The following is a 26,151-nucleotide window of genomic DNA, read 5'->3' as shown; positions in this document are numbered from 1 at the left end:
AGGCAAGGGGATTGCTCAGACAGAGACTGTTTGGTTCAATAAGACTGCACTGGTGTACCACATGCAAAGTAGAGAAGGCAATTTCTTCACGGCCTTCCCTGAGATGCCTCAACTAGGGTGACCAGACAGCAAGTGTGAAAAATCGGGACAGGGGATGGGGGGTAAATAGGCATCTATATAAGACAAAGCCCCAAATATCAGGACTGTTCCCTATAAAATCGGGATATCTGGTCACCCTAGCCTCAATGGAATAATGTGTCTAGGAACTTTAAGAAATGCCCCCTATGATAATATTACATAATTCCTGAGCTCAGTTGACAAAGCTAAGTCGATTGGGCAATACAGCTGGCTCCGAGACTGATTTTCACACCTTTCCTCTGCAAATGTATAACCATTAGAGATGAGCTCCGGCAGCAACATTTGAATCTGGACTTTGAAAGCTCTACATTTCAAAGGTATTCAGAGCAGGAGTTTGGTTTAGCCCATTTAAAGAGAGAATCCATTTGCAAAATTTAGATCTGGCTCCAAGTTTACATTTTTAAAACCTCCAACATTCAGGGGTGCTCAAATCTGGGGATTTGGCACATGCTCATTGCTACATGAGTGCTAGCAATGTTACAGAACAAATAGAAAGACAGTTGACACCCCAAGGAGTTTACTCCCTAAGGCCCTGATCCTGCAATTGGATCTGTGAGTGCAGAAAGGTGGGCTCTGCTCCACCCAGGTAGGGGATGGGGGAAGAGAGGTCTGTGAGAGTAGATCTGCGCTAGTGTTAATGATGTGACAAGCAGGGAAGGGATGGGGTGGGGAAGGATAAGGAGTACAGTGAGAGGATCGCATGGTGATTTAGGGTAGACGTTTGCATATCTTGAGGCTACAATTGAAAGTTTATTAATAATACTATTATCATTATGCTTATTATTTGACTCACTTCTTGGGGGTGTCTAACACTCCTTGCATTAGGGGACATGTATGTACAAGCACTGTGCATAGGACTGGAGTTTCTGGACCATGCCCCTGAAATACTCTGCCTTAAAATGGCATTGCCAGGAGAGAAAAAGCTCTTGCAACAACCTCGGCGCTGGTCTGTAAACAGTCAGTGAGCGCAGCTCCTGCTTTGTCTCAAGACAGGCTGTCACGGACCAGCCTCCCAACCTGCCTGATCTACAAGGGAGAACTTGGCAGTGGCCGAGCTAGTACCGTGACGGCGTCTGCTCCCAGCCCCCGGCAGCGCGCCCACGTGGGAGACTCGCCGCCAAAGCAGAACGAGTGAAGCCCCGCCCAAAGGACTGCGGCTACGTTCTGAGCCCGCCCCTTTAGGGGCGAGGCCTGGGCGAGCCCCGCCCCTCCACGGCAGCCTGGCATAGGCGTTCGGACGGGGGGCGTGGGGAGAGGAGTTTTTAAATTGCTGCTGCCGCCGAGCTGCGGGCGGACTGGAGCAGTCGCTGCTGAGAGAGCGGGGCCAGGGGGCCGGCGCTGACACCTGCCAGGCATTAGCGGCGCAGCTGATCTGCACTGGCAGAGTCGCTTCAGCCCAGCTGTGCGCAGCCAGCGTTGCCTTGAGCCGAGTAAAGGGGGTTGGTAAGATGCTGAAGAGCTGCGGAAGGAAACTGCTCTTGTTCCTGGTCGGGTGCATGTTCACCTGCCTCTTGGTCCTGATGGCGGATCAACAGAAGCGGCAGGTGGGGGACCTGGGAGGAGAAGGGGGCAGGCGAGCTCTGCAGAGCTTGGCGAGCCCGGGCGAGCCGCAGCTGCAGGAGGGCGAGCCCGGCGTGGCCCCCCGAGAGGTGAAGAGCTTCACCGATTACTTCAGCAAGCTGAGCCGGGGCAGGCGGGAGGCGCAGGGAGCCGGCAGCCTGGCCCCGCGCCGGGAGGGGACCCCGAGGCCGGCCCTGGAGGACATCACCGCCCAGGATGTCTTCATCGCGGTGAAGACCACCAAGAAGTTCCACAAGGCCAGGCTGGAGCTGCTGCTGGACACCTGGATCTCCCGGAACAGAGACCTGGTGAGTGGCGGGGCCGGGGCCAGTGGGGCGCGGGGATTTGCAGCCTGCCTGCGGCCGGGGCTTGCTCTCCAGCCTTCGGCAGGTGAGCCCCCCGGCCTGGGGGCAGCAGGGAGCCGTGCCCGGCCACGCTGGGAGGCACGAATGATCTGGCTAGTGCCTGCACGCCCAAGCGCCTCTAGCCAGAGCCTCCCGCCCTTGACCCGGGGAAGGGAAATTGAGGCACAGACCAACAATGACGCCTCCCCCTCTTCCTCCATTGCTATTGACAAACCTGGGTGAGGGGGGGCTTTGGGAGGATCATCTCTTCCCCTCCCCGCCCCACCCTCAGCCCGGGCTGCCAGGGAGTTAACCTGAAGCAGAGGGGGGAAGAGATAGCTGAGTAGTTTGAGCATTGGCCTGCTAAACCTGGTGTTGTGAGTTCAATCCTTTGAGGGGGTCACTTAGGGATCTGGGGCAAAAATCAGTACATGGTCCTGCTAGTGAAGGCAGGGGGCTAGACTTGATGACCTTTCAGAGTCCCTTCCAGTTCTATGAGATAGATATTAAAAAGAAAAAAAAAAGTTTAATCTCTTTTCAGCAGGGGCCCTCTGCTTCCCCTAGCTGGAGGATTCAGGTGCATCATGATGGACTCAGTGTCACTGCACAGCTGATAGGCACAATCTGCTCTGAAACAGGTTCCTATCTTGGGCCTGGGCTCTACACACTCCAGAGCCTTTTGGTTAAAGTGCCTCTGAAGCGTAGCTGTTCTGTTCTCTCAGCAGCAGGGATCTTTAATGAGACCTTGCATTCAGTGCTCAGGTGCCTGTTTATTCCTCCCCCTCTCTCTGCCTCTGCCTGCCACACCCTGGAGACTGGGCATGAGAAGCATGAAATGCAATTTGTGTCACTAGCCTGGATTTTTCAGATGTAAAACAGGGGCTGAAGTCCAGAGCTCTTTAGCATAAAGAAAAGGGGAGGGGACTGAGATTTCTCAGGGTTGTTTAGAGACTGCTGAGGGGGACCCTGCAAACATCAAACCCCTTTTCTTCATCTGGAGCATCCATGTCTAGGCTGTCAGCTCACTGTTTAAAGAAAGAATTAAGCTGCGTTTTCAGAGACGTGTCACCTTCACTAAAAGCCTGTACACAAGGCTGTCTTAGCAGCATGCGTGGTGGGGAAATAGCATTTCTGTTTCAGAGGGCACCGTCTGGCCCATACCTCAATATGGAGCCTAAGCAGTAATAATAAAGCCGTATAGCTCTTTTCACCAGTGGGTCTCAAAGCACTTTACCACGGTGACTAACATTATCCCAGTCTTGCAGTAACACACAAAGTTGCAACAGCACAGCCAGAAATAGAACCCATCATCTGTAGACTGTAGCACCTTGGCTCTGATGCCTAAGGAGATGTCTTTCCTCTTGTGGTAGCCTCTCACAAGCCAGGCATGTACTTAGATACTTCAGTGCGAGGCCAAGTCTGAATTACGACATCATTTGCAGAGCACTGGGTAGATTTGTGGTACCCAGATACTGCAGTGGTGGGTGTGCTCAAAATGCACAGAGGGAGAGATCAGCTGACCCCGGGTTCTGGGGCTGAGAGCGCTATGGAATACAGTCAAGTTTGGGTGGAAATTTTGGTAACCAGAAATACTGTGGCATTTTGTAGAGTTTAAGGCCAGAAGAGACCATTATTAGTCATCTTATCTGGCCACCAGTACATACTTCGGCTAAGAGAATTCATTACCAGCCTGATCTGTTCTCCCTCTCCCCCCAAGCCCTCTGTATTCATGAGCAATCGTCTCTCACTCTCCACCAGTGTCTTGTCCATTATTCTAGTACTTTAAAAAAAAAAAAAAAGGTAAATCCACTTGTTTCCTTAGGAAACTTGCTTTTGCCATTTGCTCTCCTTACTCTGGAATTATTTTGATCATCAAACAGCTTCCCAAGCAGATTATGCCTGTTCCGAACAGAATGAGCCTTTCCCATTTTCTCTCCCCAATTCATCCGCTTCCATTGCCACCCATTTCCTTATGGGCTCTCTCTGGGCCTGCCATGCGGTGAGGTGGACTCATGTTTCTCACTCAGGAATAATTTGCAGCCGACTTGCGGCATCATTTCCATTGGACACTTCAGTCACACACAGCTGCTGACAAGCTGTAAGGTCTCTGAGTGCCACTGGCTTCTATGGGAGTGGACCTGCTCCTTTACTCAGGAGATCTCAAAGGCCTGGCAGTGGCTCTGCTTCTTTCTCCCTGCCATGGTTAGTTAGTGGAAACTCTTAGCTGCTCTTTTATGTTCTGTAGCCTCTGAGAAGGGGGGTGGGCTGGAGGTGGAGAAATGCCCTGAGTACCTACAGACGATCCTGGGAATGGCTGTTCTCTTTTTCTCATGGGCTCTGGCTTTCTTCTGGGTTTTTGTTTTGTTTCGTTTGTCTGTTTGGATTCCCAGAGTCCTGAGTCTCAGCTCTCACGCTGTCCCCCTGGGCAAGCTAACAAAGCCTCTTTTCTCCCTAGCGCAGAGAAAAGGCTTCACAGCCTCTTGTGTGGTGCTTTCCATGGGAACCAGGGAGCTGGAGCTTGCCGTGTCCAGGTCAGGTTGCCTAGAGATGAGGGCCAGGAAGCCAGGCGGGCTGCAGCTCAGAGAGGTGCCCAACTGACAAGCTGCTGAGTGATGCTCTTGTACAGCACTTGAGGGACAAGCCTTGGAGAGAGAGTTGAAGTTACTGAAAACTCCTGCAGGCAGAAGGACAACGAGCTGGCGGGGTGGTGGGAATGTGTCCCAGTCTTTCCACATTGGCCTGGCTGCTGTAACCAGGAAACTGACCCTCCATCTCAACGGGCCTGACAGCTTTTGTTGCCCCTTCTAGAGAGGCCGTGGGGAAGCGAATCTGTCTCTTGCCTGCACAGTTTCCTCTCTGAGACCCTCTCCTACGAAGAAGCCCTGCAACAGCAACTTCGGGGTCCCCTGGCTTCCCGAGCTGTTAGTTCCTCTTTTGCTTTCGCTTATGATCTATCTGTGCACCTTCGTGTAGTGTCTGTGTGTGGTGGGGTGGGGGGGGCAAGAGATGTGGGTGGTATAGTGGTGAGTTCCTGCCCTTGGGTAAGCTCTGTGCTTTTGCTGGAAGCTTCTGCTTGTGAGAGCTGGCTGAAGCTCTGGGCTTCATACAAACAATGCTCTGGATTAGTTAAGGGGGTTTTCGACTGAGGAGTTGCCTGTGCTAAAAGTATGGCTCTCAGTCTGAGTCAGGCCTCCCTTCTCTGGGTACTGGAGCAGCTCTCTTTTTCGTTTTGCCAGCACCTTCCCAGCGTTCATGCTACTCTGCACTCTGGCTGCAGGGCAAGAGTGGAAATTCTTAGAGACTCGCCCAGAATCCCTTTTGGCTAATAAACACATGTAGTTCTGCCAAAGCAGAGAACAACCCTATCTGTCGGTTTGTCCATCCCCCTTTCCCCTTCTGAATCAAAATTGGAACCTTCCTCTTTGTAATTACACTCAGGGTCATGTTTGTTTTTAAATGAATGGCTAAAGAGTTAAGTAAAATAGGGGAGAAGGGGTTAAATCTGCCAGGTGGTTCCAGTTTGGAGAGATGATAGGAAGGGGGAACTGCTATTGTGTTGTCTTCATGGGTACTCTTTGTTCAACATACAATAGCCCCAGTTTCCTGTGTTCTGTCTGATCCAAGATATTGCAATGATATCATGTGGTAGGGACCCCTCCCCCTTTTATCTGAGCAGAGTGGATAGGCCTTGGCTTCACCCCTGTTCCCCAATCCTGCGCCTAGTCCCCTGCTTCAAATGAGCTAGCCCAGACAGGCTGTTTTTTTGGAGAGAGGTTGTTCCTCCTGGCCAGCATCTTTTGAAGAGAGTTTGCAGCTGTGGCTGACGCAGCATTTGAATACTTTGCATGCAACAGAGTGGTCTGGGGAGTGTTTGCACTTAAAAAAAGCCCCAAAATTGTGAAAAAATCATAAATGCAAGTTCATCCAGCCCTCCTACCCCCTAAATTCCTGCTGAGGCTGCGGAGTTGCAGTGACAGGACTGCACAAGGACCATGCTCCTTGTACAGGGCCCGGAGTGAATGTTCTTCAAGCAGCTTGGTGGGCTTGCTCCCAGGAGATGCGTGGAAGAGCAACGTGATTAACTCTGTTGCAAGGATATTCTCATTTCCAGAAGTCTGGCAGATAATTGCAGGTCCTGATACCTATTCCAGCTAGTTTACTCAAGAGGAATGTGTTTACCTTCCAGAAAGCACAGGCAGTTCCCAAATTTTCCTAGCAGCTTGGCCAGAATCCCTGTCCTCCGGGGTAACGGCTTGCTGGGGTGTGCTGTGTGCTGACATGCTCCCAATGGGCCTTATGCATTCATGTGTACACAGCAAGTATAGCTCTGTGTCCTGTTTACACTCCAAACACAGGTGTGGGCTCTGTCCAACCCAGCAGGTGGAACTTGGCTGTCGGAGCTATGCCAAGCCTGTTCTGGCCACTCCACTGCAGTTCCTGTCCAGAGGGGAATGACAGCTCCCTGGGTTAAGTGCACAGCTCCTCTCCCTTCAAACCTGGGCAGGTTAAAGACAAACACACATGGGGCCTGAATCTGGGAGGTGCTAAGCCCCCTGCAACACCAGCTGACATCTACAGCTCTTGTAAATGCTCATTCCTTCTCGGGCTGAGGCCTGTTTGAAGGCAGATCTCCCAGGCAGAGGTGTATTCTATGGGAGATGGTATTTGTTTTAAATGGAGGGCAGGGTTATCCTTGGACACCCGATGATCTGGGGGTGTGTAATGCTGTTAATTGCATGCCCCAAGCAATGAGGTATTTCTACTCAGACTTCAATAAAAGCACTTGAAATATAAGTCTGCAAAAGACACGTGTAGAGTGTGAAGTAGGGGGAGAGAGGGGTGAGTCCCTCATTGCACAAGGAGCTCATTGTTCAAAGGGGGATTATTAAAAATAATAGCATTTTAAATTACAGAGAAGAGGACTCTTCCTGTTACTGAAAAGCGAAGGGGCGAGAGCGAGCGCAGCTCCTGTTTGGGGATGCCTTGTAACCTCAGGATTCATGTGCTCCTGTTGGTTAAAAGGATCATGTTCTGAGATTAGGGATCTCTGTGCCAGCCACAGCCCCCGCAGCAGGGAAAAGTCACAGCTCAGACAGCTAGGCAAGAAAGAGGCCAGGACCATCAAACTAATCATTGAAATGAGCTGGTGACTTTCTCCCCAGCTGCCTTTTTTTTTGTTTAGCTTTGTACTTGCTATTTGGCCCATCAGGGCTTGAGCTGTGTTTGTTTGCAGTAAACATGTGCTGCAAGGGGACAAAAGCCAGGCAGGAACCTGTTCCAGCTGCTAATTCTCTCCTCCTTCCTCCCCTGAGTAGTGACTTTTCCATCTGGAGGATACAGCAATGAACTGGAACCATCCAGCCAAACCTGCTGCGATCTTCCCCCTGCCAATTTCAAAATGACACAGTTGCCACCTGACAGATCAGCCAATGCGCACAGGTGTCTCCCCCCCAAAACAACCTAGGGCCAGGGAGGGCTGTCTACTTTTAGGCACTGTCCTCCAGGTTAAAGTCATTGCATTCTTTCTTGCAGGAGAGCATGGTGCTTTAGACACAACTCTGGCAAGCCCCTGCTCCCAGGACGCCAGCCTGGGCCCCAGAAGCTGTATTCACCTGAGCTCTTCTTGGGTTCAATGAGAGCTGAAGGTGCAGGCCCCTTACCAGATCAGGCCAAGCGTGTCACATGATGGAGGGGAAATGACACCAGTACCGGGAAAGGGAAGAATGAGACTTATGCAATGCATGGTCATGAGGTCCTTTGTGCAACATGCATCATGTTGGTTCCTGTTTTCAATGCAATTGATGCAGGAGTGGGTGAGGAGAGGGTCAGCAGTAAGACACAGCCGTTTGTCTCCTGAGAGTGTGTCATCCCTGAAGGTATTTCTGGTGCATTTTTAAGATGCAACAAAACTGAGATTTGCTTTTGGACAAAGGACAAGAGTAGAGATGGTCGGGACCAGTTTTCCCTGGTTGCTGGGTGGGTGGAATAGGAGCCTCATGGCTGGATCCTGCCAGCCATGCTGTTGTTCATCACCAAGTAAGATCAGCTGGGGAGCTGTGAGCAACTGCAAGGGCTGAGCTAGGATTTCACTGCCAGTAAGGGGAAGTGAGTCACTAAGAAAAGAGAAATGGAGGAAAAACCTTTCCCCCATGTGACAGTCTGGACTGGCAGTCTCTCTTTCCCCCATGCAGGGAGCTGGGCCAGGCTGGGAGAGCACCCTGTGCTGGGAGCTGAGTTCCTCTAGCAAATCCCTATGGTACAGAATGCGGGGAGTGGGGGGGGGGGGTGCATGCCAGTGGCCTGATGTCTCTCTCCAAGCCCCATTATGCCGCAGTTTAAGGAACCTGGTGGGGTAAAGTGCATTGTCCTGGCCTTATTCTTCGGTGGCCGCTATTGTTGGAGAAGGATTTGGCATCCTGTGTTTCTTTAAATTGCAGCTTTTAGAACAATGAGGCTTCCTGTGTGTCCCGAGTCAGGGTCCCTGGCCAGACAATGCAGCCACTGAGCAAGCAGAGACAAGGGGACTTAAGCGTGGGGGAGAAAAGAGCAATGTAACTCCTTGCACTCCTAAAGCAGAAGTAGCTCTAAACAATGCCAAGCGAGAGACTCTGAATGAGAGGGGAAGGGAGAGCGTTCACAGAGCCCAGAGCACCTCTGCCTGCTAACAGCAGCCTGGCCTGTGCTTTGGCCCTCCAGACATTTATGGAACTGAATCCCAGATCTGGGATGGTGCAACTCACGACTGAGCAGAGGGCTAGGGAGCCTGATTCACCTTCCATTTATACAACTGTCAATCAGGAGTAACTTTGCTCAGTTCCAGCATCTTGCACTGAAGTCAGGGGAGTTTCCCTGAGGGGAGAGAGGAATCAGGCTCAGAGCTGATAGATGCACTGCGTGTGTACATGTGCACAGGCTAATCCTCGCACCTTACAGTTTACACTAAAAATCAACCATTTCCCCACCTATCACCAAAGATTTCCTTGCAGAGGCTGTAGTGAGCTCCCTCTGACTGGGACACTGGCTTTTACACAATACACTGCTGCTGTGTATTTGCTGGGATCCCCATGATGGCTCTTCAAGTGTTAGATGAGGCTTCCCAATGAACGAAGACCATGTTGGAGGGCACTGTCCTGGCTTTTCATTGTATACATCTCCTAGCAGCTTCGAAATACATATTGAGTCTCAAGTCATCAGTGGGAATGTGCAAGGTTCTGTTGTTGTGGTTTAGCAAGAGCGCTTCAGCTGTGCATATGCCCTGGCTCCATTCCTGTGAAGGTGAACTGAGCATCACAGCTGGAGATTTGGGTATCTGGGATGTGCAGAGAGAGAATAGAAAAGCTTTTAATGTAAGTTAGCAGTTGAATGTAGTGGGCACAGTTCTCCCTATGCCCAGCCTCCACCCTCCCTGCCCCAGTCTCCTTCCAATGAAGCAACCTTCCAGCAGCCACAAGGAGCAGAGGTTCCAAATCAGGGGTTCTCAAACTGGGGGTCAGGACCCCTTGGGGGTTGGGAGGTTATTATATGGGGGGGTCACAAGTTGTCAGCCTCCACCCCAAACTCTGCTTTTGCTCCAGCATTTATAATGGTGTTATACATTAAAAACACTTTTTTATATATTTAAGGGTGGGTCGCACTCAGGGGCTTGCTGTATGAAAGGGGTCACCGGTACAAAAGTCTGAGAACCCCTGATCTAAATCGAAGGGGAGGGTTAAGGATGGGGCTCTGCATCCATTGAATATCTAACCACATAGCAGATCTGAGACCATAACTGCCTGAAAGAGGGGACTCTCCAGGCTGAACTGTGTGGCTGAGAGGCAGCAAATCCCCTGGCTTTGTTGTAATCCTGGCAGGGAACACCCTCCCCCCCGCCCCCATCTGCCTTTCTTTTCCACTTCTCTTCTCTTCTGGTCTATTTCCTCCCTTCTATTCTCCCCAGACATCTTTCCTCCCAGCTGACCTGCCTATAGAGCGCTGTGTCCTATACCGGATCCTGGAAACCTGCCCGTGAGGGAGGGAGGTCACAGAAACGGGAGATCTCATCTACAAGAAATGTAGACAAGCTAATTAAAAAAGAGAGAGAGGCTGTCAGTGTTTTGGTTTTAATTGAACCTTCTGGCTGGGTTCCTGCTTTGCGGAGATGCAGGAAGGGGGTGAGAGGCAGTGAAGCTGCAAAGGCGAGATAGTCCCTCCGAGGTATCACGTAGGGCTGGGTGCAGGCTCTACCCTTCCTGCCCAGGCAGCAGGGAGACAGGCGGGCAGGCTGACTTTCCTGAGTTTCCTTCCAAGGGGTCACGCAGTTCCCTGCCTACGAGGACTAGTGACAGAGTGCTCCTCTGAGAGGCTGGGAGATAGTTATTGTCTCCAGTGTGTGGGAGGGGCGGCATCATCAGAATAACAACTTTCAATGCTGGCTAATAATACACAAATGTCCACTTCAGTCTATTTATAGCAGCTGAGCTAGAGGATTAGTTGGGGGGTTATTTTTGGAGCAGGCAAAGACACAGTTGCAGGAGACATCATTCCTGATCTAATCAAGCAAACATTTTCCTCTGTATTAAATCCCCCGTGGGCATCCTGCAAGGGTTCTGGTCTCCCGCCCCCGTCTGCTGGCCCCCTTTGACACATTCCAAAGAGATTGATTAAATGGATAGTGGGCGGAGGGGGAGGATACACACCATTGCCAGTCACCGTGACTGAGATCAAACCAACTCATCTCAGAATGCAGTCGCAGCCACAGGCCTTGTCCCTCCTTGGGGCGGCTTTATAGACTCCCTCAGTCAGGAGAAGGCCCCAATCCTAGTCAGGGTGTGTATCTCTCTCTCTCTCGCCTACCCTCTCCCTCCACGCCCCCAAGGCCAGGTGAGCGATCTCCGTTGTGCCCCAGGGAGGATCAAGCCATTCTGTCCCGTTCCCCAGCCCTGAACCTAGCATGGGCCCTACCACCGCTAGTGCAGCATCCTGCTCCTGACACTGACAGCTAGGTGATGCCTATGCCCTGCCCTCCATGACACTCCCTCCAACTTACTGCTCCATGCCTGTTAGCCCATGTTATGAGGGGGGGCATTCCTCCATGGGCCCTGTAACTGAGCAGCTAATGCCGTGAAGCCTGAGAGTTGAGCCTCCTTATTTTGCTTTGTGTAACAAACTCTTCTTAGGTGTTGTAACACTACCCAGCCCTTTGTTTGAGGTTCCCCCCATGTGGGATCCCCTTCCTCAGGGAAGGAGCAGAGCCCATGTGCACTCTTGCCCTCGACCCCCCCCCCATCTCAGGTGCTGTCTGTCCAAGCCATCTTGTGCCTTTCCTGGAAGCATTGGCAAATATGCAATTGGGCGATGGCTACATGCCCTTGTTGGTAGATTGGCTTTCATGCCGCAGGTCAGCTCTGTTCTCTTAGACCAAAAAGGCCACTTGCAACCCCCCGCCCCTAGTGAGTCCAGGGCCCAGCCCCGTCCTTCCATTCAGGAGCCCTGCAGTGTCTGTTCTTCCCAGCCACTTCCCTACCCCAGGGACCTGAGCAAACAAACTTGGCTTCCCCTCTCTCTCCCCCGAGTTAACTAGCCCAGCTGTATGCTAATGGGGGAGCAAACACATTGCTGCTTAACTCTCCTGGACTGAGTAAAGTCAGGCAGATGCATTTAAGCTATTGTCCCCCTCTCCTGGAACAAAAAAAAGCCCACGGCGGGGCTGGACTGACTGTTGAGTGGCAACGAATTTCCAGTTCACTTGTAATTCATCGTTCCCAGGCCTCTGCCCCCCCCCTCCAATTTCTCTTTGTCTTTCTTCCTTTGCCCTTTTGTGCATGTCTGGTTTTTACAGCGCTTGGCAGCTGGTTGTGGTTTCTTCTCTCTCTCTCTGGCTTTGTTTGCTACACGCTGATTGATTGAGATTGCTTTCTCACCCCTCCCTCCCCCTCCATTGCCTCCCTCCCCCCAGTCCCCCCCCAAAAAGTCCAGGGTAAACCAGTAAGATGGTCCCTGGAGCCAGCCAACATACGCTGAGAATTAGCTATGTAAATAAGGGAGTGCGGCCAGGCAGGTGGCTCAGGTAATTGGGGTGCGTGTGTGTGGAGTTTGCCGTTGGGCACCAGTCCAAGCAGCAGTTGAAGGCGATTCAGTTACCTGGGAAGCTGGCTGAGTGCAGGGGTGGAGGTGCGCCCCGCTCTGCACACACGAGCGCACAGACAGGTGCAGGGAGCTGCATTGATCAAGGCTGACACCCTGGCCCCAGCAAGCTGGGCGAAGCCGGGCTCGTGCCAGAGCTAAGCAGCTGCTGCCACCTGACCTCCAGCTCAATAAACAAAGGCTCTGAGATGGGCGTGGAGGCCGCAGAAGGGGGGGTGCTAGCTCAGAGTGCTGGGACAGAGCCAAGTGGGTGCATGCTGTTGATACAGGTGTGGGATGAAGCCAGCAGGCTGCCTCCGCACACCATGGACAAGCAGTGCAAACACACCTGCTTATAGCCATGCAGAGGCCCATGCACACAGTATTTAGCAGAGCCAGGTGGGCTGACCAGGGCAAGCCTTTGGAAAGACACAGTTCCACTCATGAGCCTCAGGGCCTGAGCCAGCACTGAAGTCAGTGACAGAACCCCACTGGTTTCAATGGGAGCAAGAGTGGTTCCTTAGCATGTTGTCTCTTTAAGCGAGGCCACAGCGCAGCTGCATCTCATTGCATGTGACTGTAGGTCCCTCCACTCAGCCCCACATTCCTCTCCACCCCACATCTGTCTGGTGCAATCCCACTGCCTGGTACTGGTGCTTATTGACAGCATATGCTGTGAATAACAGCAAGATCCTGGAAAACTCAATACAATTAAAGAACCTAAGGTCTCCGCTTTGCAAGCGGCTGCCTCCACTGCGTTCTTAGGTTGTGCCCCTTGCCCTGTGGCTTTGTGCCGAAGGCCCATGTTGTTACACACTTGGGCCCTGGCAGTGAAATGACGTTCCAGAGATGTGGGCAGACACACACAGTAAAACCCAAGTAACTGACTGCAGCTCAAACCGGGGTGGGAAGGCCCTCCACCACAGAGGAGGTTGGGAAGCAGAGGGTACAGACACCGTTTTCATTTTCTCTCCCCTGAGGCAAGGAAAGCGTTAACCCTTTGCTTCCCTGTCAGGCCTTCTGTGCTGTTTATTTTTTTACGGGGGGTGGGCAGAGATGGGGATTAAAATGAAGACACAGGGCTCCCTGCAGAGGAAGGCGCAGCGGGTGTGAACCTTTTCCTACTTTTAAGGGAAAACACCTGCTTTCAGGGTGAAACCTTAGGCACCTTTCCCTCTTGTCAGGGAGGAGTTTGCTATATGTGTTTCAGTGAGATCCTTCAAATCCTTCCGTTTTCCAAAATTTCCTTCAGTCCAGCGATCCCAGCTCACAGCCCTGGAGCCCACCCTCTTCCCCACTTCCAATGAGTGTATTGATTGTTATCCTAGCTCTGTGATGGGCTGTGATCAATATGTTCATTAGGCTGAGATTTTTAACCCAATAGCTTCCTTAAAGAGAAGCAAAGACAGGCTGGAGCCACAGAGCTCAGAGCTGGCCTCCAAATTGCCTCCAAGTTCAGGGGTGCTTGGATCTAGGGTTAAGGTTTGGGCCTTAAGAAGAAATGAGTGACAAGCACCCACTCCCGCGATCCCGTGATTGGTATTGAATGGTTTAGCCTCTAGTGCAGCTAAGACAGAACTATTACAAAAAGCTTGATCAACACCACCTTTCAGCAGGCCTTGATCGTGCTGAAGTCACTTTCTGCCCTTTCCTACCCCGCAGTTAGGGCGATCGGGCAATAACCATGGTCAGTAGCCGGCCCTTTTCCTCCAGCAGCACCTGCTGCCTGGAAAACTTTGGAAAATGGAATGCAGCAGAAGTAGATTCCCCCAGGGGAAAGGCACGAAGCTGCAGGCCTGCGGTCACTCTAATCACGTGTTATCGTCTCTTTCAGACCTTCATTTTCACCGATGGGGAGGATGAGGAACTGAAGAAACGCACAGGTGAGTCAACCAGTCCCATGCTGGTCTCCTTTCTGGCTGGCACGAGCTTGGTAGAAGTTTAGGCACTTCAGTGGGCTCTTTGAATCCAGCAGTAAGTGCAAGATGAACGTGTTGTTGCCCTCTGAGGCTGGAGTAGTTCGGCCTGCCAAGTTACTTCCCTCCCTCCCGCTCCATGATTTCAGGAACGAGGGGACTAAACAATCTGGGGGGGTGGGATGGGGGAGCTTTAGATGGTAGAAAACTTTTCTTAAATAGTTAAAAGGGGCGAACTTTTGCCCTTGGGCTGGAATTTTCAGAGGTGCCCACAGCTGGCACCAGATTTTTGAAGCAGCATTTAGGCGCAAAACAGGCAGCCAGATTTTCAAGCCAGCTGAGCAGTTTGGGTGCTCACCTGTTCTGAAAAAGCTGGTCACAAAGGGAGCTGGTGGGTGCTGGGCACTTGTGGCTGACTGGCCCTCTGTGACGTCAGTGTGACACCACTGAAATCATTGGCTGTCCCCTTTACTAATTCACAGTACCCCGATTTGTGCCCTTTGGCCTGGTCTTACTCCAAGCCAGGACTCAGGAGGTGGCTTTCAAGGCCGGGGCAGAAATTGAATGCGGTGGTGCGCCCCCTTGAGGATCTCAGGGTGAGGACGAGGCGGCTTGTTACAGTGGTGGCCTCTGGGGAAGATACCCAGCTGAGATTCCCCTGTCAGAGATAATGGAGGTCACAAACGACACTGCCACCATCCCTTCCCCCACCTGCCCTTGGTAAAGCAGTCAGTGCAACCATCTGCCCTGCAGTGGTTTGATCTGTGTCTCCCTTCTGAGGCAGGGGAGAGCAACAAGGTGCCTTTCTAGGGATTTTTCCCATCAGAGCCCTGTGATTAACTGGAACCCAAGCAGCTTTCACCAGAGGGCGGGAAAGGGACTTACTCAGTGAGTGTTTATTCAGCAGCCCCTTCCCTCGAGTCTGGGGCAGGCCCTCTCTATTCTTCTGATGTAAATGATTCCCTTTCAGGCCCTGAATCAATTCCCTTTGAGATGGCCTAGCAAATAACAGGTGGCCGGTGCTGGGAAAATGCAACATGAATAGGCCAGGCTTCTGGCTAACGGACCTCAGCAGAGGGGCTAGAGGATCCAGTTCACAGGCTCCACCCGCCCCCTTTCTGGGGGCTGAGTGCACAGCCTTGCAATGCAGGGATGTGGTGGCCAAATGTGTGCTTAGTACGGTAATGCTGAGATAGGGCCGATCCCTTCTTCTCCTTTTCGTGACTCAGCAACACTCCTTTGTAAGAACTCTTTAAGTTCACTTTATCTCACACAGCCTTGGAAACAATTCCATTTGCCCCCTAGGACGCTCTCTGCTGTATACTTTAGACAGGGGCCGTGCCAAGCCTTTTACAAGGATATGCAGTCCCAGTACAGAACACTGCAGTGTCTTGGACTAGGCCTGTGAAATACGGTCGTATTCTTTTCATTAGGATCCGAGATTCCCGGCCGTACCATGCTGTAGGTTAGGGGGGTCTTGGCCTTCCTGGGCCAGCTGCAGAGAGGATAACAGGACTGTCTTCGTTCTGCCCTGCCCTTCCCTTTTATGTGCGAGGAAAGTAGCTGCCCTTGCTGCTGCCTGTGAACCCTGCATTCAGTGAGGGGGCTGTTCCCTGCCACCTCTGCTTCCTGGGCAGCCTTGGCTGATGGACAGGCAGTTTCATTCATTCAAGCAGCTTGATTGTGGTTTTGGAGCGAAAGAGAGACTCATCGGACTGACTGTCCCTTTTCTCTCCCCCACCCTTTTCCCACCGCAGCCAATGTCATCAACACCAACTGTTCCGCCGCCCACAGCCGCCAGGCTTTGTCTTGCAAGATGGCCGTGGAGTACGACAAGTTCATCGAGTCCGGGAGAAAGTAAGAAGGAAATTAATGTCCAGAGAAAGACAGCGAGCGAGCGTGTGTGGGGTGTGTCCATATGCATGCCAGTTTGTACACACATGAGACCACATGTGTGGCCAGGTGAAAGGGCTGGGAATGCAGGGGAGGACTCAAGCTGCAGAACCTTCTGGCCAGCTACAATGTGGCGGCCTGATTCTTTCAGTTTCCATGGACAGGCCTTTCCCCAGGATGGGCTAGTGACTGGTGCAGGAGGTTAGGAGCGGGTTCTGCTTGCGTGGCCTTGATTAAATCACTTGGACTCTCTGCACCTTATTTTCCCTGTGCTGAATGGGGATAACAGCTACCTACGGTTGCGTTGTAAAGCACTATGCTGGAAGGAGCTCTGGGAGTGCTGAATATTACCGGACTAACTGAGTTGCTTCTGTTGCTCCAGGTGGTTTTGCCATGTGGATGATGATAACTATGTGAATGTCCGGACCCTGGTGAAGTTGCTATCTGGCTACCCCCACACACAGGACATCTACATCGGCAAACCTAGTCTGGACCGACCCATTCAAGCCACAGAGAGGATCAGTGAGAACAAGATGGTAAGAGAGTAGGACAGTGGATTTACTTGGGCTAACAGGAGGCAAAAGTCCAGCAGTCAACTGAGCCCAAAGTGGGGGGTTTCCAGCTTTCGCTGAGCTGGTGATATGTTGAAAAATGTTATCATTTCCGAATGGAGATGGACTTGAACAGGGACCTAATCCTCAGCACCAGGCTTGGATGTGCCTCCTGTGTGCAGATGGAGGTTTGGGTCAGTTCAGTCCACCCAGGAGCAGTCGCGACAATTGGGAGAATTCTCTTTGTGTTGCCTAAGTTAGTAAGAAGTCCACGAGGAGACAGGGAAAAGGACCGGTCTTAAGCCTCGCTGTTTTGCTTCCCGTCTTTTTCGCAGCATCCTGTTCATTTCTGGTTTGCCACTGGGGGAGCAGGTTTCTGTATTAGTCGTGGGCTGGCGCTGAAGATGAGCCCATGGGCGAGGTAAGGGAATCAGCACTTGGCACTGATGTTTCATAAAACTTCTAGAAAGTCCTGGATTACCTCTGTGCAGGTCAGGATGGGGGAGGACACAGGAGATCAGAGATCACTGGTGACTTGAAATTCAGCTGCATCCTGAAGTCCAACTCTTTGTGGACTTTGTTGATTCCATCCCAACATCTAGGGGACTGAAGTCCACATCATCCGACTGGGTGTTCAGAAGAGACCCACAAAGAAGTTAGGATGGAGACTAAATTGCTCTAGTCCTAAAGACATTTCTCTCTGTAAGCCAGGGTTGAGGTCATTTGAAAGGGCAGAGAGGCTGAATTCCTCCCACCCCTGCCCCATCAGGAAGTAGGGTGTATCTCCAACTCCGGGTTGGGACCCATTGGCGCAGCGTTGAGGATAGTTAACTTGGTGCAGGGCGAACTCACATGCTCCCTTCTGTCTCCTACAGTGGGGGTCATTTCATGAGCACAGCTGAGAAGATCCGTCTGCCAGATGACTGCACCATCGGGTACATCATAGAGTCCGTGCTAGGAGTGAAGCTTATCCGGAGTAATCTCTTCCACTCCCACCTGGAGAACCTCCACCAGGTGCCCAAGACAGAGATTCACAAACAGGTAAACCTGGCCTCATCCAAGAAGCACTTTAGAGTTAGTGCAAAGGCCAAGTCAGATCCTAGAGCCCTGGTAATGATCACAGGTAGAACAGGAGAGTGGGTTTATTTCTGTTCTCACCCCTTCCTGCATGAGCACAGAACCAGGATAGCTGTGTGCAATGAGCAGCAGGCCTCTTACCCCAGTGCACAATAGGCCAGAAACTTAGGAAATTACTCTTGAGAACCTGGGATTGAACCCAAAGTGACACCACCTCAGCAGGAAGGAGGCTCCAAACCCCTGGGTTATCTCTGCTAGAGCTCTCCTAGTGCTGTAAACGAGACAGTGACCTCGCTACTGGACCTCATCACAGTGTCTGAGTGCCTTGCAGTCGTTACTGTATTTGCCCTCCTACCCTGCCTGTGAGGCAAGGCAAAGCTGTTATCCCCATTGTACGGATAGGGCACAGAGAGACTCAGTGGCTTGCCCAAGGTCACACAGGAAGTCTGTGGGAGCACGATCTGGAACCCAGGTCTCCAAGGTCCCAGCTAGTGCCCTAATCACTGGGCCATGCTACCCGTCTGTCAAGAGCAGCGTCTTGCCCTAGCAACACCTTCACCTTTGTGTTCTCCAGGTGACGCTGAGCTATGGCATGTTTGAAAACAAGAGGAATTCCATCCACATGAAAGGAGCTTTCTCTGCTGATGAGGATCCATCCAGGTGAGCTGCATCTTCCTCAAACCCCCAACATTCTTGTGCAACCAGATGCGTTCCTCCTTTTACCCCCGTACAACAAGGAAGCCTGGGCTTTAAAGACAGGCAAAGAGCAATTGAAATGACCCTCAGGCAATCAGGAGGTGGGACTGCAGCACTTGTAGATGTACCTGAGCTGTAAGCTGCCTGCCTAGGATCCTGGGTCCATACTCACATGGCCATCACCCATGCTGGTGCAGCTTTGCTGCGATTGTTACTCAAGCTAGCTTTGCTCTAGTGCGGGTTTGTCTACACGTGCTGCAGTCCCACTTCGGAGCTGCAGTGTAGACAGACCCTCAAAGAACTAGCCTTCGCCTGGCTGCTGCATGCAGCTATGGGAAGGAGGTCTAAGTGTTGTGAGCAGGTCTTGGCTCGGGTGCTGATCGCTGTCTTTTCCCTCTCTTGCAGGTTCCGCTCCATTCACTGCTTGCTGTACCCAGACACGCCATGGTGCCCCCCGAATGTGGTGTACTAGGAGACGCATGTCCCCGTCAACCTCGTCCCAAGTTTCTCTGGTATCCGAAGGGCTTGTGGGACCTGTATGTGTGCATGTGATTTCCCTGCTGCGAGGCGAATGGTTATTATTGCTGTGATAATGCACAGTGTGTGTGGTTTATAGGCTGCTGTGCGGCCCCTCATCTCCCGTGCAGGCGGAGAGAGCAGATTTTTGTGGTGCTGTCTGCCGCCTCCTCTGACAGGCCGAGGGTAGGTGGGAAAAGCTCGGCCCTGAGCACTTACACGTGTGGCCCAGGGGCCAGGCTGGCTTGTGAAGGGTGTGTCCTGAACACCAGCCTGCGTGGGTCTACATGTTGCTTTGCAGTGTTTGCAATTCTCATAGAATGTATGTGGAATAAGTGTGTGCCCTGGGCCAGCTCTTTACTGCCATGGCTTTCTTTTTCTGCTGGAATTTTACTTTTAAATGTTCTCTTTATCCCATTCTGCCCAACCCTCGCTCCCTTCTCTTCCCGCTTCCCAGAAAGCCAAACCTGCTTTATTCCACTACCTACCCACCCCCTTCACTTGCCTCCCCCAACCCTTCATCCTTCGGCTCCGGATACTGTTTCAGATGAAGGTTCGTTGATAATAGTTGTGGCGGGAGGGGGGGTTAATACGTCCCCTCTGCTCCCCTTTCTTGCCTCCCTCCAATGCTGGGGGGAGCAGGGGAAGTTTGCTGGCTCCAGGAGCAGTTCTTTGGACACACTGGATCTGAGTCCAGGAAATGCCCTGGAGGAATTTTGTACTTTGTCGTGTTTAGAGCTGGACTCTCAGAATCCGAGCTCACTGTAGCACTGAAGGGAGACAGGCTGGGGGAAGAGGAGCAAGGAGAGGGGTTGGTGGTGGAAGCCGAGAATCAATGTTAACTCTGTTCACTGGAGTTCCCTATGCCTCGCTGAAATATTTTCAGTACTATAAAGCTATGCAGTATTTATATAGGATAATTTAAAGACATTCAAAAGAGGGTGGGGAAGGGTTGCAAAGAGATGCATACATGCTGTGTCCATGTTTATGCTATATTTATATGGAGACATAACGTCTCCCTTCAGTGCAAAGTTTCTGCCCACTTACTCTTGCCTCTGGAGCATCTTCGCGGAGGGGGAAAAGTGCTACAAATGTTTTGTCCCTAACACTAGCGGTCATCAGGGCCAATTATTAACGTACGTAGAATGCACTGTGTATACCAATGAATACTTCAGGTTCAGTGGAGCGAAAACATTCAGGCTGGGTCTGTCCGGGGGCATTAGATGCTCATGCATAGGGGGAATAAAGAGTATTGGGAGGATTGCCACTAAGGGTCCAATTTGGGTGTCCCACTGGTGCAATTCCACTGGCTACAATGGAATTAGTCCCGTCGGTATTGTGAGATCAGCATTACCCCTGAATGCGTAAGTCTCTGCCACAGCTATTGGTCCCATTCACCACTGAGCTCGAGGGGAGGAGAGAAGTTGGGCAAGCTGCTGTCAAGAAACACCCCTTTCTCCCAGGCACCATGTCTGGGCTGGCCCAGTAGCTAGGGGCCTGGTGGAGACTCAAGATAGATGCTGGATCATGGTTGCTGACCTGCTGAATGCAATGGGAGTCAGAAGCCCTAATCCCTGTGAGGATCTGGGTCCTAGCACTGTGGAAGCTCTGTACTTAGCATCTGGGAAAAGGAGCGCCTTGCGCTGCTCAACAGTGCCCCCTCTGGTCAATGGAGGATCCGCAGCTGAAGGGAGACAACTGTAGTTCGCTGCATAACCTGCTCCAGTGGACAGATGCTCCTGGCTCTGCAAATCCCCTGCTCCTGCACTAACATTGACCTAAACCTTCCTCGCCCAGGGGGTGAGGGCTAATTGTGCTCTGCATGGATAAGTGGGCAGAGGCAGCACTGTATGTTTCCAATGAGAGGCTGAGTGAAAATGGCCCATAATGGGTGCGTCTGTAAATATCTTATTGCAACAGTAATTTTTTTTTACTGTGCTGTTTTTTTTAATTGAGAATGATCTAGGGTTGAAATTTTTTTTATACATTTTCTGTGGATCGGAAAAAAAACAAAACCTTCTGAGAAATCTGTTTGAAAATGAAATTGAAATGTCTTATAACGCTCACTTACCTTAATTTATGTGTTCCAGTATCTGGAACGTCACACTCTGCTTTTCATAACTAGTATGTGTTTAAAAGAAATAGATTGGAAAAGAAATGACGTGTTCTCAGGGAATTAAACCTGATAGTTACCATGGAAACCCTGTGGTAGCCATCATTCTTTGCTTTCAATAAAGCAGCTTATTTGCTGATCACTGGCACATGGTTATTGTCTGTAGTTTGAACTGCAACCTGAGTATTTGGCATCACTCCCGTACAAAGAGGTACCGCAGACCATTTCCTGCATAAATGTCCTCAAGGACGGCTAGGGCTGAAGGTTCTGCAGCCCATACCCCTCTGACACGACAGACCAACAACAAACTCCAACAAGGCTGTTCAGTGAACATGCCCCACAGGCTAAGTCTAACCTGAGCCAGCGTTGCATTCTCTCCACCCTGGACCTACATCCAACTCTCAAGAAGAGGCTTGTCTAATGGAGCCCTCTTCCAAAAGCTTGCACCTGCAGTGACTGCCAAAAATACAGGGAGATTCCTATGCAGCCAAACTCCCATCATCACTCAGGGGGCAGGTTTGCTTGTCCCTTTTCCCCACGAGTGACCGGCTGTCCAGCCAGTACTGTTTCAGCGTACAGCCCTCTCTTCTCTCATGCCTGTGGAGAACTTGGTTGTGCTGTGAAGGAGTTAGGACCACACCAGCTGAACTGTAGCTCCTCCAAACTGCAGGGGATAGGATACTGCAGCATGAGCAGAGCTGAGGCTGGCTCCCAGCACCTCAGAAAGGGGAAGGAAGGCTGTTCTCAAAAAGTGTCTGTCGGGAGCTGGCACGGGGAAGGGAGGGTTGATTTACACATAAGGAAGCAGTGGAATGGGACCCTGCATGCCATACTTTGCACAGGGGCTGTGCAAACTCTAGTGCTAATCTTACATACAAGAGCCTCAAAACTAGGACAGTCTGCAGGGGTGTGCATAGGAATTTGTTTGACTGCCTTTGCAGGGGCTTTGCTGTGGCCCCAGGGCCAGGAAGCGCTCTCTGCTCACTGCCTGCCATGCCATGGCCCTGGAGTCAGAGGAGTACTGTACCCCCACTGATTATGGGGGAGGCCCATGGTCCCGCTTCCCTCCTCCCTACACCTCTATGCACATTCCTGCCAGTCTGTGTACCACCGGCAAGCAGGCACAGCCCTACACCCCTTTTTGGTAGGGGGCTTGCTGCAGAGCTGCTAACCCCTGGTACTTCACCCTAATGAACAAGGACAGGCAGAAAGCTCCTGCTCTCTGGGAACACGCACTTGGACTCACCAATAACCCCTGAGCCTACATCACATTGGCCAACAACCCTCTGTTTAAAAAAAGCTCTCTAGAGCTTCTGAGCTGTAGTGTCCCCGCTGGCCTCCTTCCCCAACCCCTCAGCTTGGTTCCATCAGCAACGTCTCTCACACACACACATCCCGGTACTAAGAAACAATCATTTGTTAACCCTGGGCCCAGAGTGAAACTTCACCAGGCCCGCCCTGCCCCCAAACCCCAGGCGGGCTTGTGAGGCGAGTGTCAGACTTTTCATCTGACACAGTCAATTCCAGTTTCACTTGAATTTCTTGCGTATCCTGGGGTGTATTTTTAAGCTGCAAACCGAACAGGAAGTTAGCATGTGTCAAAGCAAAAAAAACCCAAACAAACAAAAAAAAAAGCACTCTGGTGGCTGGTGCTTTGGCACTTGCTTTCTGCACCCGCTCCTCCGTTATCACACGTTCCACCAGCCTGCCTTCCGAGCAATGAGTCACCCAGCACCAACTGCAAGCGGGCACAGCACTACCCACCCACAGGGAGAAAAAAGGTCAAGTGAAACAGACTTCAGAAGCACTATCGGAACATGAATCACATTTGAGAGCATCAAAATGATCCCCCAGGGTGGGTGCAGCAAGGTCTTCCTGAGCTGTTCGCTAGTTCCAGGCTCCGGAAAGGCCCATGGCATCCTTGGGAAATGATACCAGGCTATATTTGCCTGCATTTTTTCCTATTGCTCGCTCTGTTGTGGTTTCATCAGGGCTCAACACGTAAGAACACTGGCCCAGACTCTGCTGGGAAACTGAAGTGCAGTAGCTCACGTGAAAAGCTTGCAATGCCTCAGTGACCCAAATCAGTATTGATGTGGCTGGCAGCATCATCAGCAGTGAGGTTTGGGCATTTGCCATATGAAGAAAATTTTTCAGTGGCTGGGGGGAAACACAGACTTTAGCCAGCTTCAACAGCCCAGCGTACCAGCTGCTCAGCTCGGGGGTACATACTGCAGAAGCTACCTTGCACGCCCACCAAAAATGGCTTAGGTGTAAATTTCAATCCAGCAGAAATAGCAAGCAGAAGAGCAAGACTAGGCAAGTCAATATGCTTTAAAACTTCCAGCAGATCCTGCCAGTGTGATTTAGACAGGCCACACTCACTGTGCCAGTCATTAACTCAACTCTGTGTGGTTTGTACTCAACGTCTGGCACACCTCTCTGGGCCTCGTTCTTTTCTCCATGCTGCTGCTATTACAAATCATGTCTCCGTCAGTGTACACAGGGCAGAGGTGTCACCTCTCCAGGACTGTGTTTAAGACTTCAAGGAGTGTGTACAGTGAGACTAGACTCAGTTGTGAAATGTTGCATCTTATGGCCCTATGCATGCGCCCCCCCACCCACAAGTAGCTGGCTTAGCCAGGCCTCAGGTCTGCAGTCTCCTCAGGTGTGTCCCTGTGTAAATGCTTGGGTGCAACAGAAGGCTCTCAGAGTGAGCCAGTAAATGCGGGCGCGTGCACACCCCCCCCCCCCCCCCCCCCCCCCGCAATTAGGGCGCTAGGGTTTTGAGATCTACCTGCAGCACCCAGGCATGACCAGAGTGACTCCTATGCAGCACCAGTCTCCTTGCCCAGTTGCCAAAGCCTGGTGGGGGAGAGAGAGAGTGTATGTGTGTGTGGTCCCCACCCCTACCCCACCCCCCCGGCAGCCCACATGCTGGTTTGCAGGGATTAACGAGCAGTATGCTCTATTGTGAAATGCCACTCGGGGGCAAAGACGTGATGTAGGCTTTGCATCGCCCCTGTGTTGAAAGTTTATTTGGTGCACAGTCAGAAAACAAGGCAAAGCAACTCCCACTGGTACCGGGCATGGTGCATCAAGCCAGTTACAAAGCTCAGAGTCCTTTCATCCTAGTCCCCTGACAGGGTAAAGCGTCACAGGGCATAATGCAGTGTGAAAAGGCTGGGAAAAACAGGATGGGCGCAAGCACGGCAGGGGGCGGGGAAGCTTTCAAAATGCAGCAAAATCCCTTAGCAAGCCACCCTTCTCTGAACATGCATTCACCCTATACCTGCACATTCAGAGCTGCACAATGAACACACACATTCATATGTTCACACAGACAGGCTGTTCATGACAGCCATGAAAACCTGTTCAATTTTATGATTAGACCTATGGTCCTAAGCATCTGCCCCAGGCTTTCTGCATGCATAACAGAAAAGCCTGCAGTTTTAAAATACTTGCCTTGTGTGTCTGCCCCAACCACTTTCATCTGGTCCCCTGTTCTCTTCTGCCGGACATCCTGTTTATGCTAACTGGCTCAACAGAGACAGAAAGATTTTTGTCTCTGATAACGTGTACCTTTTGGACACATGCATGTGTTTCGGGTAGGTGCCTGGGAACTTGGCTAAAAGCGTCTCCATTCTGTTGGAACGCCTGCTATTAGGCCACTGCTGTGGACAAGCAACTATCTGGCGCCATAACCGCAACAGGACTTCCTCATTCACTCTGTGGCTGAGCTCAGACTGCACTCACTGAGGAACTTAAAATGGGCTTTACTGAGGTTCATGGGTGGCCGGTGACTCAGCAGTTCCTCCCCTTGGGTCCAAGGTCCCGTCCCTCCCCGGAGCATAGCGCACCCGCATCATGGCCCCCAGTCCCAGCACCGGGAGGCATGGTCACAGCACCCCCCCCCTCCTGCCCTGGTGTGCAGGATTGCTAGCACCCTCTCCAACGCACATGCACACGTGCACGCACGCGTCTGGCACCAGTGTCAGCCACCGACTCCCTGCAGGTGGCAGGCCACCCAACCCAGCCAGTCTGGGCCAAGGTAAAGCGCTCCGAACTGCAGGAGGGGCCATGCGGGGGGTGGGGGCATAGTAGGGAGGGGTATGCTACCCGCTGCGCATGCTGAGGTTGGAAATAACAGTGTTAGAGTAGGAAAGCTTAATAACAAAGGAAATTGGGCAAATAAATTGCTTAATTTTTGTCTCTTTGCAGTTAGGGAGTTAATAGTCACCCCTTACGTTTGGGAACTAATTCCTTTCTGGTCCATTGCTCACATGCTGTTTATTGTGCATATGTGATAGCTGAGCTGTGCTCGTTATCTTTGATTGGGGCCTTGCTGTCATTCTCTGATGGGCAGAGCATAACTCCCAGTTACATCAGCTTGCCAGTGCAAATATTTGCAAGTACAAGAAAAAAAAATCACTTCGTATGCCTATTCTCACACATTTACTTAGAAATTCCTGTTTCCACAGCCATTCTGGCCCATAAACGTGGGCCCTAGACTATTCTTGGGAAATGAATACAAAAGGGCCCATGCAATGAAAGCAAAAGCATTTTCAAAGGCACACCTGTATGTGTGCTTCCAAAGCAAGCCCTGGTCCTATGGAAACCAGAACACAGGCAACCCAGGCCATCAAAGTACCTATTCAAACCCAATGAAGTAGGCTGGTCATCAGCATCTGAACAGACACCTTTGTGCTTCACGGGAAAGGAGACAATATACACAGCACAAAGCTTCCACCCCCGCCCTCCCCAAATCCATACAGGTGCCACTAAACTCATTTCCGTTGCAACCTAAGGATGCATTGACTTCAGAACCCGGGTTTTTAATGATGGGAGCAGTGAGGAAATCCATTCCATAACACTGCTGCCTCTCCCAAGGTAAGTAGTTACTCAGACCTTTTGATCCTTCTCTGTGTTGTGCAGGAGGGTGGGGGTTGGACTGTGATCTCATTGCTGACTCTTCGAGCAGGAATGAGAGGGCTGCCAGGAACAGTAAACTGAGACCATTCTGAACTATGATTTGCACTGTATAGCAATCAGATTACATGCAACATTACTGGACCAGCCCTGTAGCCAAAAGTGAAAGCCCAGTCACAGCCCCACTAAGCCCTTCACCTGGTACCTTCGCTCCCCTGGAGGCACTTCCCAAAGCCCTGCAGACAGGGTGTCACGGGTCCCACAGGTCCCCTTCCTTGCTCCATCTCATACACACATTTTAGCCTAGTGCCTTTGAA

General features: G+C 51.6%; 2 protein-coding genes across 4 annotated transcripts in view; one reads left to right on the top strand and one right to left on the bottom strand.

The window, feature by feature from the left end:
* Window positions 1-23,102, bottom strand: part of MRM2 (mitochondrial rRNA methyltransferase 2) — a 338,368-nt gene extending 315,266 nt beyond the window's left edge. The window contains exon 1 of the mRNA XM_050968646.1: window positions 23,098-23,102. The gene's annotated coding sequence lies outside the window, so the exon portion shown is untranslated. The remainder of the gene's footprint in view (window positions 1-23,097) is intronic.
* LFNG (LFNG O-fucosylpeptide 3-beta-N-acetylglucosaminyltransferase) lies at window positions 1,392-21,044 on the top strand. Of its 3 annotated transcripts, none has more exons than XM_050966349.1 (8): window positions 1,392-2,006; window positions 13,978-14,026; window positions 15,817-15,916; window positions 16,335-16,488; window positions 16,839-16,924; window positions 17,379-17,544; window positions 18,155-18,240; window positions 18,682-21,044. In XM_050966349.1, the coding sequence occupies exons 1-8, from the start codon at window positions 1,587-1,589 to the stop codon at window positions 18,746-18,748; spliced, it is 1,128 nt and encodes a 375-aa protein (XP_050822306.1). In that variant the 5' UTR covers window positions 1,392-1,586; the 3' UTR covers window positions 18,749-21,044. The 3 variants fall into 3 exon arrangements, with proteins under 3 accessions (XP_050822306.1, XP_050822308.1, XP_050822307.1); XM_050966351.1 differs by lacking the exon at window positions 1,392-2,006 and adding an exon at window positions 4,831-4,963; XM_050966350.1 differs by lacking the exon at window positions 1,392-2,006 and adding an exon at window positions 7,604-7,918.
* Window positions 23,103-26,151: the final 3,049 nt, after the last annotated feature.

The sequence above is a fragment of the Gopherus flavomarginatus genome, chromosome 9 (genome assembly GCF_025201925.1).
Source record: "Gopherus flavomarginatus isolate rGopFla2 chromosome 9, rGopFla2.mat.asm, whole genome shotgun sequence".
Lineage (NCBI taxonomy): Eukaryota > Metazoa > Chordata > Testudines > Testudinidae > Gopherus > Gopherus flavomarginatus.
Note: the sequence above shows the minus strand (reverse complement) of the source record. Positions and strands in the feature narration are given on the sequence as shown.